This window comes from Lepidochelys kempii, chromosome 6, assembly GCF_965140265.1.
Source record: "Lepidochelys kempii isolate rLepKem1 chromosome 6, rLepKem1.hap2, whole genome shotgun sequence".
Classification (NCBI taxonomy): Eukaryota; Metazoa; Chordata; order Testudines; family Cheloniidae; genus Lepidochelys; species Lepidochelys kempii.
The window spans coordinates 19,919,187-19,937,651 of NC_133261.1; the positions used below are offsets into that span (position 1 = coordinate 19,919,187).

Genomic DNA, 18,465 nt, shown 5'->3' on the forward strand with positions numbered 1-18,465 from the left:
ACACTAAGATACAGGCGGGGAGGGAGAAGGAATCAGCCACTTGAATTTTCCTACGGCATTCTGACAGAAGCATTTTCATTTGACATAGAATGTTGTGCCTGATTCTCGACTGGCGCCTTTTAATCATTTACTTAGTTCAAAGTGGGTCTAAAACTCTTCTGTTCATCGATTCATAGATTCCAAGGCCAGAAGGGACCATTGTGATCGTCTAGTCTGACCTCCTGTATGACACAGGAATTCCCCAAATTAATTCCTGTTTGAGCTAGAGCGTGACTTGGTAGCATTTTGCACCCACTTTCCACAGCTAAGAATGACTGCCTGGGGTGCATTACAGAACCGGGCACTGGCATGATTTCCATCGCCAGGTGAGAGGATTGTCACGTGAGCTGCGGCAAGTATTTTTCCATGACAGGTGGGGTTTTTGCATTGTTTTTAAGATGCAATGAGTGCAGACTCCCTCCTGGTTCCTCCGCATCCTTTACTTTCCAGGGAGAGAATGCACATTGCCCCTGCAGCCCTGTGCTTCCAGTTCTGGGCTCCCATACAGACCCACCAGTTCACCTGAGTCCTAACCTGCAACAGCGACTGCGATTCCACCACAATTCTACCAATGCACCTTAACCCTGACTTGCAATATGGCTATTCCAGTCCTCAGGGCTAGAAGCCATGGAGGCCTGAGAAATTGTTCCACGCACCACTCTCATTGTCAGAAATGCCCTGCCACCAGCTGCAATTCATGGCAACTTCCTAATACCCCTTCATTGAACCGCTGCACTCTGCAATCTCAGCCAGGCACCGCAATAATGTTGCAGTAAGATTGTGGGGGCGCAGGGTTGTCTTTGACAAAAAATCACTGTATGGTGTTGTTTTATTTAATCCTCGTCTCCGATTCTGTTTGTTCCCTGTTTACAGAAGGCAGCAATGGCAGACGGTGGGACAGATCCTGCTGTGTTCACCTCCAGCACTCTGCCCTCAGATCCCCGCCTCCTTGCGACAGTGACCAATGCCTATCTGGGGACCCGAGTTTATAGGGACATCCTCCATGTAAACGGGGTATATAATGGGGCAGTGGGGGACACTCACCGTGCCGATGTCCCCAGCCCTGTCAATGTCAGAATCAACGTGCCTGGTGAGGATGGACTGACAGAGACCTTCACTTTGAACACCAGGACAGGTAAACAGACAGAGCCTCAGCTCCCAAGTAGCAACTGCTTTCTTGTGCTTTAATGTTTTGTTTGCCTGATTTTCTTTTCTCCTCATTGTCAGTGACTCCCGCTTAGAAGCCTAGAAGTTAAATCGCTAAAGCCTCCTACCAGTGTTTTCATTATCTATGTGATCGGATCGACACATTCTCTCTCCCCCATTCCTGGCCCCATGTTTCTAACATAGCAAGAAATGAGCAAGGCTTTGTGTTTCCTTCTTGCTGTGTGCATGGCATCATGGACAGTGGTCAGTCAAAAGCATGCACAAGTCTGTGCTATGTTCATGGCATACACACAGTGAAGACAGATAAAAAGGATAAAATACTCTTGTTGGAAGGGTTGCAGTGTAACTACTTTATTTCTTAGAATTCAAAACAATCATACGCAAAAACCCAAAAGAGAGAGAGACAAAGCAGGCTGCTCCCTAAAAAAGAGAGGCACAACTCATCCCACCTTACTCTAGGCTGGCTGTCTGCAGAACTGAGTCTGACGATGGCATGTTTCCCTACAGAGCCCACTGGCCTGCAAGCAGGACCAGGAAACCCTTCAGAAATTTAAAGTGATAGCTTACACTTTAAACACAGTTTTCAATACCCCACAGTCTGGGAACAGTGAATGGCTTCTGCAGAGCCAGCAAGGAGTGCTCACATGCACATGTTAGGGATGAATTTCACAGAATAGTGGCTAAATGTCTTTAAAAATAAACACAACACATAGAAAGCTGTAAGGCCTGATTATACCAGACTCTGAATACAGAGGACTTTTTCCACCTTAGCATTACACTTTTGAGGTTGGTCAATTTCCCTTTAGCTGAGAATAAGACACTAGTGTTTATGCCATGTCTGTGCACCTGCTGGAACCATGTTAGTAAATGATGTTTAACCATGACGTTCGGTAAAACAGTTTATAACTGGGCTTGGAAGGATTCGATTTTTATTGGTAAATGTTAGTAAATGTTGATTTCACAGACAAACCAATGAAAAATATTTCCATCGATAATAACTGAAATTTACAGATAGACAAAGTAGGAAAAATGCTTCTTGAGAATTTATCAGAGTTTGATTTAAGGCCATTTACTTTGTATATTTTGACATGTGATGCTATAAAGCTTTAATTTTTTAAATCTCAATGTCTCCTGTCATTAAATAATTGTCTAACCCTCCGATTTAAATAGATTTTAAAAATGCTTAAAAATAAACATTGATATTTCCAGTTGAAATTATTTCTAAAAAAAAATTGAATTCTGACAAGCCTATTTATAACACAATTCCTTCCATGGCTGCTCTGTCCTGGTAAACTATATTAGCAGTTACTTACAGGCAAGAACCATGTTTAAACATTTTTGGATAAAATGGTTCCAGTACTAGTGTAGACAGTGGATCAGCCAGAAATAAGATTCTGGATCACAACATCAGAACTGGATCCAGTTTAGGCTCCCTCTTCACAGTTTGGACCTAATCTCACTTACTCTATCTCAGTCTAAAAAACTGGACTTGAGAAAGTTTTTGAATTTGGTCCAGATATTGAACTCCGAAGTTTGGGAGAGTTTGGATCCAGCCTTTTGAGTACTTAAGTCTGTCTGTTTTAGAGACACTGGGCTGATTCTGCTGTCAGTTACAACAACATAAAGCTGGTGGGAGCAAGTGGAATTATAGAATATCAGGGTTGGAAGGGACCTTAGGAGGTCATCTAGTCCAACTCCCTGCTCAAAGCAGGACCAATCCCCAATTTTTGCCCCAGATCCCTAAATGGCCCCCTCAAGGATTGAACTCACAACCCTGGGTTTAGCAGGCCAATGCTCAAACCACTGAGCTAAAAGGAAGCACTGTTTTATTTCCTCTTTGTTATCTTTCACTGCAATGCTGTCCTCAAACCAGGTCTAAGATTTAGCCCCTCAACCAGTTCATCAGTAATTTAAGCACTAACAACCACTGAACAGAAACAAGGACCCTTAATGGAGTCCAGTCACCGGTGTTCTTTATCACCAGAGAGAGGAGGGTCAAATGGTGTTTCAGACTCTTTAAGCAAAGTCCACACACAAGAATCAGGCTTGTGAGATTTGACTCCAGAGTTCAGTTTGAGGGTTGGTCCTGGCTTATTTCTTGCTTTGATAATAAATCCCTGCTGGGTTTCAACTTACTGGGGAGGTTCATACTTCCTGCAGGCTCTATTGCCCAGATTCTCAATGGTATTTAGCTGTCTAACTCCCATTGAAAGCAATGGAAGTTAGGTGCCTAAATACCTTTAATACTCTGGGCCCATGTGCATTTTATGTACCTGTCACAATGGTACCTCTGACTGTCCTTTCTTCCTGTTCCAAACAGGGCTCCATACAGGCACAGGTGTGCGCCCACCCGGATCCGATAGCAGGATCAGGCCCTAGATTTAGAGAACAGGCAGGAACATCTGAGAGCGGAAGCTCCAAATGATAACTCTGTTTGTGTCTGCAGGGACTTTCAGCCACTTGCTTCAGTCGCCAGGTTACACCGCCACCCACAGGATCTACGCCCACCACTCCCTCGTACACCTGCTGGCCTTCAGCATCACCATCAAGCGATCGGCTGCCAGAGGCCCACCAGTGACCGTGCAGCTCCAGATGCAATTCACGCCACAGAGCCGAGACCTGGACTTGCACCAGGGGCAGGACTTCCAGGGAGCTCAGTGAGTGTGGTCATGGTAGGGTGTACCCAGCAGGGCTGTGGCCTGAGGAACAAAAGGACTCGCCCTCTTTCCACCTTTCAAATGGGTGACAACAACAAAGCTAGGACAATGGCTGGGGTTCTGAGAGGTATCTAGGCTGGAATAACTCTGAGCATCTTTACCCGTGCTCCAGAGAGGCTGGGCCTGAGAGTCAGGCTCTGGGAGCTGCCTCAGGCCCTCGGTACTTTTGGTGGTGCCACGGCAGCGGATGCCACGTGTCACAGCTACAGACGTATCAACCACAAGAGCCACTGACTAGAATGGAAGGAGAAGGGAGAGTCTGGAAAGCTGAGAGTTCTAGAGTCCAGCTCGACCTAAGTTGGGATTTCTTCAATTTCCTGTTTGACGTTTTACTTGATGTTCGAGGGGGAGGATGTTAATTCCATTGATGGAGACAGCTCCACCCCCACCTCAGTGGGTGGTGCCAGCCAGGAGGTAAACTTCAGGCTGTTCAGTGTCCCATTGCAGGCGGGTGCTGCCCAGAGGAGGGGCATCTTGCCATGGGCATTTTGCTATATTTTCCCACCAGGGGTGTAGAGAGGAAGACAATCTGAAGGGGGAAGAAAGCCCAAGGTATTTAGGCTTGAAATGAATGAAAGTTGGGAGCCTAAATACTTTAGAGGATCTGGGCCAACGAGACAATCCAGGGGAGGAAAGAGGGGGTGTAAATGGGAACCCTGAACTCTCCCCTACTCTGGGTCATCTGTCTATTTCCCCTCCATGTCTATTGGTCTCTCTTCTCACCACCCCTACGCTGTGCTCCACAGCTCTTGCTAATAACAGTGGAATGAGAGTCATGATACCTTTCAGACTCGGAAGCTCTCTCTGGTGGTGAGAGTCCCTCTCTGTTAAATGGGTCGGGGGGGAGGGAAGGGCTGTTCCACACAACGGAATGGGCCTGACCCTTAGCTACTATGAATTGACGTAACTATTTTGGAGTAAACGGAGCTACCCTGATTTACGCCAGCAGAGGATCTGGCCCCTTGAGTCATTCACTTTGTGACCCTTCTCTGGCTGCTGAGGCGAAGCTGCTATTTGCTGTATCTTGCAGATATATCTATGGGAAAACTTTGATCCCCGAGGTGGAGGGGGCTCCCCAGCCCACGGTGCACATGATCTGGACTCCGGTGCCACAGGCTGTGATCCTGCCAGGGGAGGAGCAGGAGAGAACCTGGGACTTCCTGACTGCTGTGGCAGAGAGTGAAGAGGAAGTGAAGAGGTGCTTTAGCGAAGGAACGTCCCTGATTGCCGCTGGCTCCTTATACTCCTCTCACACCCAGGCCTGGGCAGCACTCTGGAAAGGATGCCGGGTCGATGTAGATGGGCCTCTCCCTTTGAGGCAGGCCCTATATGGATGTCTCTATTACCTGCTGAGTGCAATTCCTCCCCTGGATTCTCCTGACTTCCTGTTCCATGGAATCAGTCCCGGCGGGTTATCCAACGGCACGCAGGGAGAAGACTATTGGGGGCATGTCTTCTGGGACCAGGTGGGCTACAGAGGATTGCAGCCCATAATTCCGTTCTGGGGATCAGACATGCTACAGCACTCCAGCCTGGGAGAGGGAAACACGGCACTGGCTGGGAGGCGTGGCAACAGTCTACGTCTTGGGAGGCTGATAGGGCAAATCTTGGTCACCGTGCCCTGGGGTGTGTATCCCACAGCACTCAGAGGTTGGGAAGACAACTAATGGCAGTAGTGTGGTGGGATGTAGAACCTGCTGAACCCAGACCCTGTCCCTATAGCCAGATTTGTTACCCATTCTTGGCAGGGTGGCCTCTGGCTCTACGTATGTTTAGTGTGGTTAAAATTGGCACGTGACCATGGTCAGCTCCGAGTGTTCCCCCCTGCCAGAGGCTTATGTCAGCACATGGTTTTCTCCCTATAACTGGCTCACGGCACGGACTAGTTTGTAGTGTGCGCAGCAGTTACACCAGGTCTCTGGAACGGGTCTGGATGGCCCTTCTGCCTAGCAATCTGTGGGGTGGACAACCCCAAGTGCCTTATTCCATGTCCTGCTGCTGCGTAGGAACATCCTCCAGGCTCTCAGCCCCCCAGCTGGGGCTCTATGGGAGAACTGCTTGGATTCCCCAAGAATACTCTGTTACAAACAGGGCTCGGGAGCGTGGCGGGTATGGAGACACCAGTATGGGTGTGAGGGCAGAAATGCGCCTGTGTGGGCACAACTCAACCATGTTCCTTTTAATGAGATAAAGTCACGGTGCCGCTAGCCAGTTACATGCACAGTTAACAGTGGTTAACACAGTGGTTGTGTTGGCAGGGCCTCGGCGGCTCCGGGTGTACGGATCCCACAGTATTCAGAGGCTGGGAGGGCAAGCCCTGGCCCTGGTGTTCTCTCTGGGTCCTGGCACACTCATTGTCCGAACCTCCCCTAATTTCACTAAGGGTCTGACCTGATACAGACTCATTTTCTGTTTCCAGGACACATGGGTATACCCAAACATCCTGTTATTTTACCCAGAAGCAGCCCGAGCCATCCTGCAGTACCGTATTCGCGCACTAGGTGGAGCCCTGAAGAACGCTCAGGAGCAGGGATACCAGGTAGGAACAGACTCGTCAGAAAACAAACAGAGGCGACAGCCACCAAAGGGAATAAACCTCTTGATACTTAGCTTGCCCTGGTCTGTTCGGTTCAGAGGGTCATGCTCAGCCTCTCCTGGGGGTATTTCTTCCGGCAGGGTGCCAAGTTCCCTTGGGAGAGCGCAGCCACGGGCCAGGAAGTCTGCCCTGAAGAGATTTATGGAGCGCAAGAAGTTCACATCAATGGGGATGTTTTGCTGGCATTTGAGCAGTATTATCACGCCACACAGGTAACCGAGACACGCGCGCTGTGGTGCAGGTATGAGGATGGTGCCAGAAACAGGACAGGCCCAGTGGCCACAGCTACCGGTCTTCTAGGATCCTTGGTGACTTTACTCCTCCCCTCCCAGAGCAGATCATCTCTGCTATCCTTTCCCCCATTCACAATGGCCAGTAATACTCCCTGACGAGGCTCTCCACGATCTACAGTGGCCCTTCTTCAACGCTTGCTCCTCAGATGTTGTTCCTTATTTCACTCTTCAGCATCTTGCTATCCAACCCTGGACTAGTCTCTCTTTACCCCTTCCCCTAACTACTGCTGGTACAACCGGTTACCAGAGTCCCCTGGACCCCCTAACAGCCCTGCTGCTCTCCTTGAGCCCTGAGTATTACATTTATCTTTCTCGTGTCTCCCTTGCCCTGAGTCTAAACCCTCTCTAAGTAGGAGCTAAAGAACCCCAACTAAAGAGAAGCATGAAATAACCCACATTGATTTTTGTAGCTGTCATTCTTCTCTGTCATCCAGTTAGAAACCTGTCTTCTCAAAAGTGGGTGGGGCTGACATGAAGCCTTCTAAGGGTATGTCAACACTGCATTGTAAGCCCAGGGTTAGAATTTAGGCTCAAGCCTAACCCCCCCCCCTTCCATCTACACACAAATCACACTAATCCAGGGCTCAGAGCCAGCGTCCCAGGATCCCACCGGTGTGGAGGGTCCAAGCCTGAGCCAAGCTAGGACCCAGGGTTCAAGCCCTATTACTTTGCAGTGTAGATACAGACCTGTTAGACTTATGCTCTGCAAAACCACCAAAAGTATACCACAATGCCATAGGATGACTTTCTTTTTCTTCCGGATAATCAGGTGGATAGTCAAGTTTTCCCACACGGCACCACAAATAAAGGGCTAGAGCAACCACACTATGGAGGGCACTAGGATGTTTGGGATAGGGGTGATTGGACTTGGGGCCACATAAAGCAGTGTAGACACTGGAGCCCCAGGTTGGGACCCAGGGTTCAACAATTTCTACCCTGGTGTTACAAATGAGTGTATATGCTCAAACCCCGAGGTTAACAAACCTGCTAACTTGAGTTGTACTAACCCTGGGCTTACACTGCACTGTAGACATACTTGAAATGTCTCTTAGGCCTGAAAATTACTGGCAGGGACAAAGTCCAATCCACAGAGCTATTTGCTTGCCTGCTCAGGGAACTGAATTTCCCCCCAATCCCTCTGGGAACAGCCTGTTACACTATGTGTGCAGAACAGGACAGAAGTTCATTTTCTCCTAGAAGAGGAAGTTTCCTCTACCCATCAAGCACAGGGAGAGGGTGGTGCTCCCCTCCCGTTGTGTGGAACTGCTTAGAGGCGGTGGTACGAGATTTCCACACTAAGGCGATTACACACTCTTCAAATGAGTCAATGGGCCAGAGTCAGCCTGGTACAACTCCTGCTGAAATCCACAGAATTCCATCCACTTATGCTAGTGCTGAATTTGGCCTTATTTCTTCACTGTGAAGGTAGTGTCTGAGCTGGAGGGTATATTGCACTCTACAGCTGAAAGTTCAGGGATATCCAAGCCTGTAAACAAACTCCACTGGGAATAGCGCCCCCAAAGAGCAGTGCAGTAGCAGTCATGCGATGAATTGGACAAAGGGATTGTGTTTGTGCTGATGCTGGAAAAAGGCAAGGCAAGGGAAGCAGCTGCTGTGATTTCAGCCAACGGGCTCTTGGTTCAATGTCCACCTTCTTCCCAGCTCCCCATCTCTCTGGGTCTGGGTACTGCTGTCTCTGTTCCTCGTGGCTCCCTCTGGGTTTGGGTACCACTGTCTCTCTTCCTCATGGCTCCCCATCTCTCTCTCTCTCTCTGGGTTTGGCTCCCTCCAGGACCAGAAGCTGTTCAGGGAGGAAGGAGCCTGGGACGTGGTCGGTACGGTGGCTCAGTACTGGTGCAGCAGGGTGGTGTGGAGTCAGGAGGAGCAGTGCTACCACATCAAAGGTAATTCCCCCGCCTGGGAGCCGGTTTCTGGGAGAGGACTTGGCAGGTGAAAGCCCACAGCTTCTCCAGCTTGGCCTGCCTCACTCTGGCGTATAGTAACAGCTGTTCTCTGCACGGGATGCACTGGCTCCCAGGTCCTCTGCATTCCTGAGCAGCCTACCATGGGCTTAACCCGCAGCACCCACTCAGACCTAGCATAGCTTTACTGTGTGCTCAGAGAGTGGCTGGAGAGCTCTCTTGTGCCTTCCAAGCTCACCCAGTCTCCCACTCCCTTGGGCCCTGCCAGGGGTTTAAAACAAAAGGAGGACAGGGACTGCCCTGGTGTGATGTCTCCTCCCTCTTCCTCCAGGTGTCATGCCCCCAGATGAGTATCACTACAGTGTCGATAACTCTGTTTACACCAACACCGTGGCCCAGAGGAGGTAACGTGCATGATTTCTAGAAACACTGAACCATTCTGATCAGTCTTCCCTGCTGCTTAGCAAGCTGTCGGGTTTCAGAAGAAAGCCCAGGCTCCAGGAGGCATCAGCAGCTCTCCAAAGCTCATGTTTTGGGCCATAGTCTTTCAGTCTTGCTATTTCCCTTGTGGGCGACTGGCTGGCTTAGCGCCTTTGCTTCCAGTTCTTCTTATATTTTGCTCTTTAAAGCGTTGCAGACACCATATAAACAGTCTCTCCTCACTCCCCCCGCCCCCCCAGCTTGAACTTTGCAGCCGAGGTGGCCCGTGATTTCCAGATCCCTGTCCCTGAGGAGTGGCAGGAGGTTGCCAAGAAAGTCAAAGTGCCGTTTGATGCAGCCAGGAACTACCATCCAGAGTTCGATGGATACAGCCCAGGTGAGTTGGAGAAACAGGAAGGGGAGGGGCTGCATCTCAGCCTCGATTTGTCCTTTGTGGATGCTCTACAGCACAATAGTAACCTCGGATCCTGACTACGTAGGGCTTAGGGCAAGCGCTGCATTGCTGGCTTCTTGAAGAAGGGTCGATGCTGATGCGGTGTGCATGCTGGTGGGTCACCTAACCCAGGTTCTTATTGTAGAAGGTGTGGCTACTGAGCTGTTCTCTGCCCTGGATGGGGTGTTTCTCATCTCTGGGTTACTATTAGACTTGGAAGAATTCGATTTTTATTGGTAAATGTCAATTTCACTGTCCATACACAAAGTGATGAAAAAATATTTCCAGTGATAATAATTGAATTTGACTAACTGCAAAATGAGAAACATGCTGCTTGGGAACATCTTAGAATTTGATTTACGGAGATTTACTTTGTATATTTTGACATGTGATGTTGACAGTTTTGGTTTTAATAGTTATAACGCTTTAACTCTTTGAATCTCAACATCTACTGTCATTAAATAATTATTGTCTGATGCTCCTCATAATTAAATTTAAATTAAATGAATAAAAATCCAATAACATGTTTAAAAATAAACATCAATCAAAACTATAAAAAATAAAAATCAACTTTTGCCACACCTACTTATTATTAAAGAAGTTGGCCTGTGTCAAGATTTTCTTTGCTAGGGATAGGTTTATAGCGCCTCGGGAATTTGCCCTTTCCCTGGTTGCAAGTGGTACGGTTACTGTTTGAATGCTTGTTTGGACCTTGAAGCTACATTTGCAAGGCTGAGCTCCACAGTAACGCCTGCAGCTCTCTGGTTCTGTGCATGCAAAGAGCCTTGCCTGGTTAACACCATGTTAAAACGGGGCATTTTGGGTGATATCCTGGCCCTGCTCCAGCTTCCAAAGAAGGACCTGCTAGGACGACGTCCATGCAAAAATTTCTAAAAAACTGGAAGTCGCTGTGTCTTGATCTAAATTCCAGCCAGCCAGACCTGAGCCATCCCCAACTAATCTCCTGTGTCCATGACCCACCTTCTCTAGGCTTGCTTTGCACTTCAGTTATAGTGTTGCTCTGTTGAAATGGCATCACATGGTTCTCAGTGTATTGCATTAAATGACTCCCTATCAAATTAGCTTAATGTACTAGGAAAACAATGATCTTTCTAGCTGCCAGCCCTGCATGCTCCCCCTGGGATCTGAGATTTAAGTTGGGCCCATCACCTCTCACTCCTAGTTCCCATGTATGCCCTGCCCCTCTGTCTGTCCCTTCCCCAGGTAAGCACGTGAAACAAGCTGATGTCGTCTTGCTCGGATACCCAATGATGTATCCCATGAGCTCTGAAGTCCGAAGGAACGACCTGGAGATGTATGAACCTGTCACTGAGCTGGATGGGCCAGCCATGACCTGGGTAAGCAGCCAAGCAGAGTGGAAGCCAAATGGTTTCAGTGTGAAAGGGGGGAGCCTCCTGCAGGGCTCGGCTCCTTGCAGTGCACCCAGGAGGCACCTGTTTGGTTCTCTTTCCTACAGAGCATGTTTGCGGTTGGCTGGATGGAGCTGAAGGAGATCCAGAGGGCACAGAGGCAACTGAGCAAGTGTTTCAACAACATCACCGAGCCATTCAAGGTCAGGCAGGTGCAGTGGGGTTTGCCCCCTGCCACTGTGGATAGATGGAAGGGGAGTCTATCTGGGCAGGTCTGTAATGACTGATCACAAGCAGCCCGAGCTGCTGACAGATGTCACTCAGACCGGCACCTACCTTAACTGTATTATCAGTCACTGCGGCCTCTTCTGTGTTATTGATCTCTGTCTTGCCTACTGCAGGGCAGTTCACCAGTGCCTGCGTACTGATGGGCCATGGGGGAATGGCACCACCACCCTTCTCCCTCTCCTCTCACCAGGGGAAGCAGGGCTAATGTGCAGGCATCATGCCCACCCCAGATTCCTTCTCCTCGTTATGGGTGGCAGCAGTGGGCCAAGCAGCACCCTGCTCTGCTCTCCCTCCCAGCTCCTCGTATCAAGGGTGGGCTGCAGGGCTGGGGGCATTGCAACACCCCCCCCCCCAGTGCTAGGAGAGGGCCCACTATCAGCTCCCAGTTCCCCTCTTTCCAACGGTGACAAGATCTCACCCACCATGGCTCCCTTTCTCCTCCTGCTGGGTGAAGGGCTGAGGAGCAGGGAAGACCTAAACAGGGTTCCTCTTTTCCCTACAGTGGGGCAGCAGGACCATGTGGGAAGAATGCATCATACCCACCCTCTCCCTCTGTGGCAGGAGTGGGGGCAGTTCTCTGGGCTCCCAGGGGACCAGACAAGTGATGATCATAATTAACACTTTCCAATGGCATGTAATGTTATGAAGCGTAACTACTAAATCCTGACAGGGCCTAAGTCATTTCTCTCTCACTCATCGGTGTAGATCTGGGTGGAGAACTCCGACGGGTCAGGAGCTGTGAATTTCCTGACGGGTATGGGAGGATTCCTGCAGGCCATCCTTTTTGGATACACGGGGTTCAGGTGAGAGCGCTATTGCTACCCATTTAATTTCTTGACCACCATGACAAAAGATCTCTAAGAACCTTCACGTTTAAATGTAGCAAGATGACTGGTCCTATGGTGAAAGCATTCAGTATGCTGGGGCTTAAGGTCTCTTCACTAACTAAGTTGGGAGGACCAAGGCCACCAAGGGTATGTCGACACTAGAAGCGCTACAGTGGCACAGTTGTAGGGCTATAGTGTAGACACTTCCGACAACAATGGAAGGGATTCTTCTGTAGTAAATCCATCTCTCCGAGCGGCGGTAGCTAGGTCAGTGGACTAATTCTTCCAGTGACCTAGCAGTGTCTACATTGGAGCTTAGACCAGCTTAGCTACATCTCTCAGGGGTGTGAATTTTTCACACCTCTGAGCAACACAGCTAGGTCAACCTAACTTTGTAGTGTAGACGAGCCCAAAGACGTGAATTCATTAATTCTGAAATGATTTGGTTAAATTTATCTTGATTCAAAAATTAGTGCAAATACCCATGACAAAATTTTAATAATCCGCTTTTCATTACTAGGCCAGTTTCCATAAATGGAAGTCCACCATCAAGATTAAAACACACTTTTAAAAGCATACAAAGTAAATATCTTTGAATGTGCCCTGTATAGTAGGTACAGCATTACAGAACTGAACATTTTAAGAAAGCTTTTACATCTGCCTATTGATGCTTTATACTTTAGATAGCAAGAGATTGCCGCTCTTAAGTAATGTTGTAAATAGATTGACTCTTGTTGTGTATTTGAAATATATGCTGGATAGATTTTCTCAAATTAATGGAAATCACTGGAGACACATCACAGAAATCACTTTTTGAGGTGACAAAAGGCTAAGTCAAACTTTGACATTTTAAATATTAAAGTTGGTCTGAATCTCAGGGCGACTGGTCTCCCCTCTTGATAATAAAACTAGCATCCTTCCCATTTTAAAAATGAGGAAACTGAGGCTCAGAAGAGCAAGTGACTTCCTCAAAGTCAGATGATAAGTCAGTTGCAGAGCTGAGAAGCTACACCTCCGGAGCCTCAATCCTGTGTTTCAGCTACAAGACCATCTTTTCTTGTCTCGGGTACTGCTTGAGATTAGAGCTGGTTGAATGTTTTCCAACAGAAGAGTTGTCCATCAAAAAATGCTGATTTGACTAAATTGATACATTCCGATATGTTTGATGGAAAATTATCAAAATGTTTCTTTGCGGTCAAATTATTTCATTTCAACCTTATTGGACTGCTTTGGTTTGATGTTCCTGAAACAAAATTTAGGGATTTCGGTTCTGCAGTGATATTTCTAAGTTTTGACTTTTTGTTCCAATTCAAAAATTATTTTTGTTAATTAAATTTCCCATGGAATAGGAATTCTAGTTTCCAACTAGCTCCACTGAGCCCTCCCCTTCCCTCCCACTGTGGGCAGGGGGTGTCAAAATAGCCCCTTAGCAAACTGCCATTTTACAAAGCCATTTTCTACCTCCCCTTTCTCTTCTCTGCTGGGTAGGAAGATGGTGAGGAGCTGACAGAAGCTCTCTCCGCTCTAGCCAGATGTGTCTCCTAAGGTTTGGTTTCACCCAGTGATGTACGAATCACTGGCCTGGGATATCACCATCAAGTGATTTATTGTGACATCAGGGGCAGGAGAGGGGAGGTTGAAAAGGAGACTGTTTCCTACTGGCACCTAAATATCCTGGTGAACAGCATTCAGTGAGAGAGACTACAGGAAAGGAATATGGCTCTGCAGTGGGACACTGCTCAATCTGTTTAAGATTTGCCAGCGGCTGGTAATAATGTCTGAGCCCTTTTACTAATGCAGTTATTTCTGGTTCATTCATAATTAACGGTGGGAAAACTGGTCGCAGCCACAAAATGTATATCCAGATACAAGAGACCCAGAGCAGAGCAAAGCCAGCTGAATCAATATTGAATTAGAGCAAAGTAGAGATCTGGATATCACCCTAATGACCAGGCACACCAGCCTCCAGGCTGAAAAACAACATCTTCCCCACAGTGACAGAGAAACTGTAAATAACTAAAGGGCCCAAAATAGACCACGTGGAGGGAACTCACCACCAACATCAGCTCCTGAGGAGCTGAAATCTCCGGTTGAGACTGAGAACTTGGGCTGGCGCAGTGAGAATGGACCCAGCTCAGAACAAGAGTAGAGAGCTCCCCGAACACACATGTGGAACCATTTCCAAGTGTTCCTGCCCTATGGGTCAAAACCAGCAGCACCTGCAGTAAATAAGTAAGGGGAGCCAGTCAGCTGCGTGGGAAGTTGTGGTTCTGAAAAAAAATTGAACCTCTGAGTTAGAAAAAACTGAACTAAAGTATCCTCAGTGGCCCTAAAAGCAGCACCCAGAGAGCACTTTAGGGTGGTCAGATCTGGTGGATTTTCAAAGCTATGCCCAAAACAGATGTGATTCTGGTCCTGGAACATATTCTTAAAGAGCTTAGTTGAGGACAGATCGAGTTTAGAGGTGGTAAGATTGATATGTAGCAAAATACTTAGTGCTAACGAGTCGCATTCATTGTTGGTGTGTGTGGTCAGTATTAGGTGTGAGAAACTCCCAAGTCTCTGGTAGACATAGATGTGAGTTGCAGGTTTCCCATCCAAACTCCTACCTTAATCGCCACCTTTCCACCCGTCAAAGGTATTTGGACTCCATGTTCCACTTAGACATGGACTCAAGCCATAGAGTTTGAATCTGGATCCAAATCTCCCCTAGCAGGCAGACTGAGATGACTTCCACCCCTCCTCCAACTCCTTTCACATGGGCCTCCAAACAGAAATCATAGAATCTCAGGGTTGGAAGGGACTTCAAGAGGTCATCTAGTCCAACCCCCTGCTCAAAGCAGGACCAATTCCCAACTAAATCATCCCAGCCAGGGCTTTGTCACATCGGCTGCTAACAACCATTGGTCACTAGGACACTGGCCCAGTGACCTAGGTTAAGGCTCCACGTGCCATTAGCATGCTCCGGAGCTGCCCTGTCTTTTGTGATGTAGTTCTGAGCTAAGCTGTTACCAATAGCTCAGGTGACAGTGCTGGAAGAGTCAGTCAAGAACTGTGGCACATCGCATGCCCCTTCACCTTTCCTGGGGAGGCTTGAGGATAATACCCTAACCAATTGGTTACAAAGTGACCACAGACCCCAATCCCTGGATCTTTGGACACTGGAAAAAAATCGATCCGTTCTTAAAAGAAGAATTTTATTTAAAAAAAAAAGAAAAGGTAAAAATCCCCTCTGTAAAATCAGGTTGGAAGATAACTATACAGGGTAACAAAAGATGCACAAAACACAGAGGAACCCCCTCTAGCCTTAGTTTCAAAGTTACAGCAAAACAGGGATAAACCTCCCTCCAGCAAAGGGAAAATTCACAAGTTGAGAAAACAAAGATAAACTAACACGCCTTGCCTGGCTGTACTTACAATTTCTGTAATATGTGAGACTGGTTCAGAATAGTTTGGAGGACATGGATTGATGTCCGGTCCCTCTTAGTCCCAAGAGCAAACAAACACAGAAACAAAGAACTCAAAACAAAGCCTTCTCCTCCCTTCCCCCCACATTTGAAAGTATCTTTTGTCCCCATTGGTTCCTTTGGTCAGGTGTCAACCAGGTTATTTGAGCTTCTTAACCCCTTATAGGTAAGGAGGAATTTTAGGCTACCCTTATGGTTATGACACTCCCAGCTCAAGAGGGGGTGCTGGAAGACTCACTGATATTCTAAGAAAATGACAGCCCAGGAAGGAGAATAGCCAGTGTCTCTTCCTCCGTGGATGGAATTCACTAACCCCTGACTCCTCTCTGCCTTTCCTAGAATCACCAAGAGCAGCCTGAACTTTGACCCTACATGCCCGGACAACATCAGCAAACTCAAGGTCACTGGAGTCTCTTACCTTGGAAGCAAGTTGAACTTCACGCTCACCAAAGAGAACGTTAGGATAAAGGTGACAAAGTCCTCACGTGACCCGCAACTGTCCCCCCTGGAGGCTGTGCTGGTAGCATCGGGCCAACGCATTCCCTTACCCGAAGGTACAGTGTCTCCCCACTATGACACTGTGCTGTGCGTTTCTGATCTTCACTGCTGGGAAAGGTTAGGGGGCAGCAAAGCTTCTGGGTCTCCCAGTCCTATACCCTTCCCTGGACTCACTTCTGCTGGCAGGGCCGGCCTCACAGGAGGGCAACGTAGATGACCGCTCAGGGTGCCGTGGTCAGGGGGGCACTGTGGTCAAGAGGCAAGAAGTGGGGCGGGCCTGGTGTGCGAGGCCACAAAAGGGAGCTCCAGGCAATGAGGGGGACAGCAGGACCCAGAGGTGATGGGGGGCTGGCAAGCCCAGGGCGGCAATAGGAGTCTGGGGGGATGGGTGTGGAATCTGGGGAGGAAGTGGGGACCAAGGGTGATGGGGGCATGGATGGGCAGACAACAGGGGCCAGGGATGCCAAAATATAAGTTTGCCCAAGGAGCTATTTTCCCTCCGGCCGGTCCTGCCTCCTGGGAAAAGCTGGGGCTGCTACAGTGCAAGCCGGCCCATGACCCACACTCCTAGACCATTGCGTACAGCACCACCTGCTGGCAGAGGCAGGGACTGGACTAGCTGTCGGCTCCCCACAGCCAAGGCTATCTCCTGCCCTCCGCAGCCTGTCCTGCTGGGGTAGGCTGGGGGCGTAACTACCTGACTGCATTTCCTGCTTTGAAGCTGACTTAGTAGAACACCCTGGCCCTGGATGGTACCTTAACATAGGAGACTAAAGGGAATAACCAGAGAGAGGGTGGTTAGAGCCAGGGTCCTTCTCCCAGCTTGTGTGTTTGTTTGTTTCCATCGCAGGGCAGAGCATCTCCTTCGCCACAGCTGCTGGCCGGATCCAGAGAGCATCCGCCGAGCCATTTTAAGTTGTATTTGTCAGGGCAGGTATTAAAACCACCAAAGCTACGCAAACATGGCAGGGAGCAGGCGTCCTAAAGCAGGAGTCCTGGGAGCCCCTGCTGCGTTGTGGTGCAGACTGAGGTTTGGCTGCACAGGACCTGCGCATAAGTGACATGCTCCAGGGGGAGGCTGTTTGATTTCCCTGCTTCCTTTGTGACCAGTGAGGGGATGTTTGGAAAATGCTAGACGGGGGTGGGGAGGAGGGGAATGCACCATCCTCCTGCTCGTATTGCCCTTGGGAAATGGTTTTATTGACAGCTGAATTTGATTCACCTCCCAATTACCTGCCCTTATTACTTCCCTGCATATTTGCTGACCAATATTTACCCCTTCTCTGCCGGGCTCAGCTTCTGCAACACCCCTTTGAGCACCCATTTATGGCACTTCCTTAAGCTTGCACCTAGTACATTTGGCTGCATGGGAGCTGGCTTTTGCCTTCCGTGCCTGGTACAATGTGTCACACACACGTGATGGAGTGACAGCAGCTTCTCCATAGTTAACATGGCATGTCATTTTCCATCACATGGTGAGAGTTTCAAAGGCACAAGGGCTAGGCCACCCCCAACTCCCATTTGTGCCTTTGAAAATCTCTCCCTAAAGTCTGATTTTGGCCACCCACCTAAAACCCACCAGAAGAGGGACTATTGACTCAGACTTAGGTTAGCTCTGGAGCTGAGGAGGAATGTTTCTACCCAACCCGAACAGAATTGCACAAGTGAGTCCTGCATTGCAACCCCCTAAAAATAGGTGTCTGCTGAAATCCAAGAATTCGTCTGGCTTTATGTATTGCTTTGTAGCAGAAAACCAAACAGAAAGAGAGAGAGAATGCACCATCTGCTGGCTTCCCCTGGCTGAAACCTCATGCCCAACCCCACCCTTTCGCTGCTTAGTGTCCAACTCTAAATGTTACTGTCATTCTGACTAGGCTCCCTAGAATGGCACATTGGCTCTGGCGACCTCATTTGGGCTCAACAGGGGCTCCAGACCCACTGGGCCTGACTCTATTCTCCATTCCACCAGCATAAAGTGGGATTATCTCCACTGAAATCCAGCGGGTTGCATGGGCGAAATGGACTGGGGAATCAAACCCATTACTTGGTAATCACCGGCCAGGTGCTTGGAGGGTACAGTACACAAAATGGAGACAGTCCCTGCCCCAGGGTGGTTATGTTTTAAAGGAGACACACGCTGGGGAACCCAGAGGAGGTATTTTATTGGCTAATGTTGTTGCTTCCTTGGGGACACTGCGGAAGACTGTGTGTGTAGGAGGGTGGGTCTTTTGGAGAGGTGCGGCAAGCGACCCGCAGGACGGCTGGCGGAGAGGCGCGGCCAGGGCAGAGCCCCGCAGAAAGGTGCGGCAATCAGCCGTTGCGGCGATGAGCAAGTGCCCGAGCAGTGGAGCATGTAAAGTGCCTCCTTACCCACCCCCCCGTCTCCCCTCCACACAGGGTGGAAGGT

General features: G+C 48.8%; 1 protein-coding gene across 1 annotated transcript; it reads left to right on the forward strand.

Annotated features, from left to right (window-relative positions):
* The first annotated feature begins 921 nt into the window (after positions 1–921).
* Positions 922–16,994, forward strand: PGGHG (protein-glucosylgalactosylhydroxylysine glucosidase). The gene is made up of 13 exons (XM_073350608.1): positions 922–1,174; positions 3,653–3,863; positions 4,954–5,389; positions 6,343–6,462; positions 6,600–6,731; positions 8,605–8,716; positions 9,066–9,138; positions 9,415–9,551; positions 10,833–10,966; positions 11,086–11,181; positions 11,972–12,069; positions 15,900–16,114; positions 16,909–16,994. The coding sequence occupies exons 1-13, from the start codon at positions 922–924 to the stop codon at positions 16,971–16,973; spliced, it is 2,082 nt and encodes a 693-aa protein (XP_073206709.1). The 3' UTR covers positions 16,974–16,994.
* Positions 16,995–18,465: the final 1,471 nt, after the last annotated feature.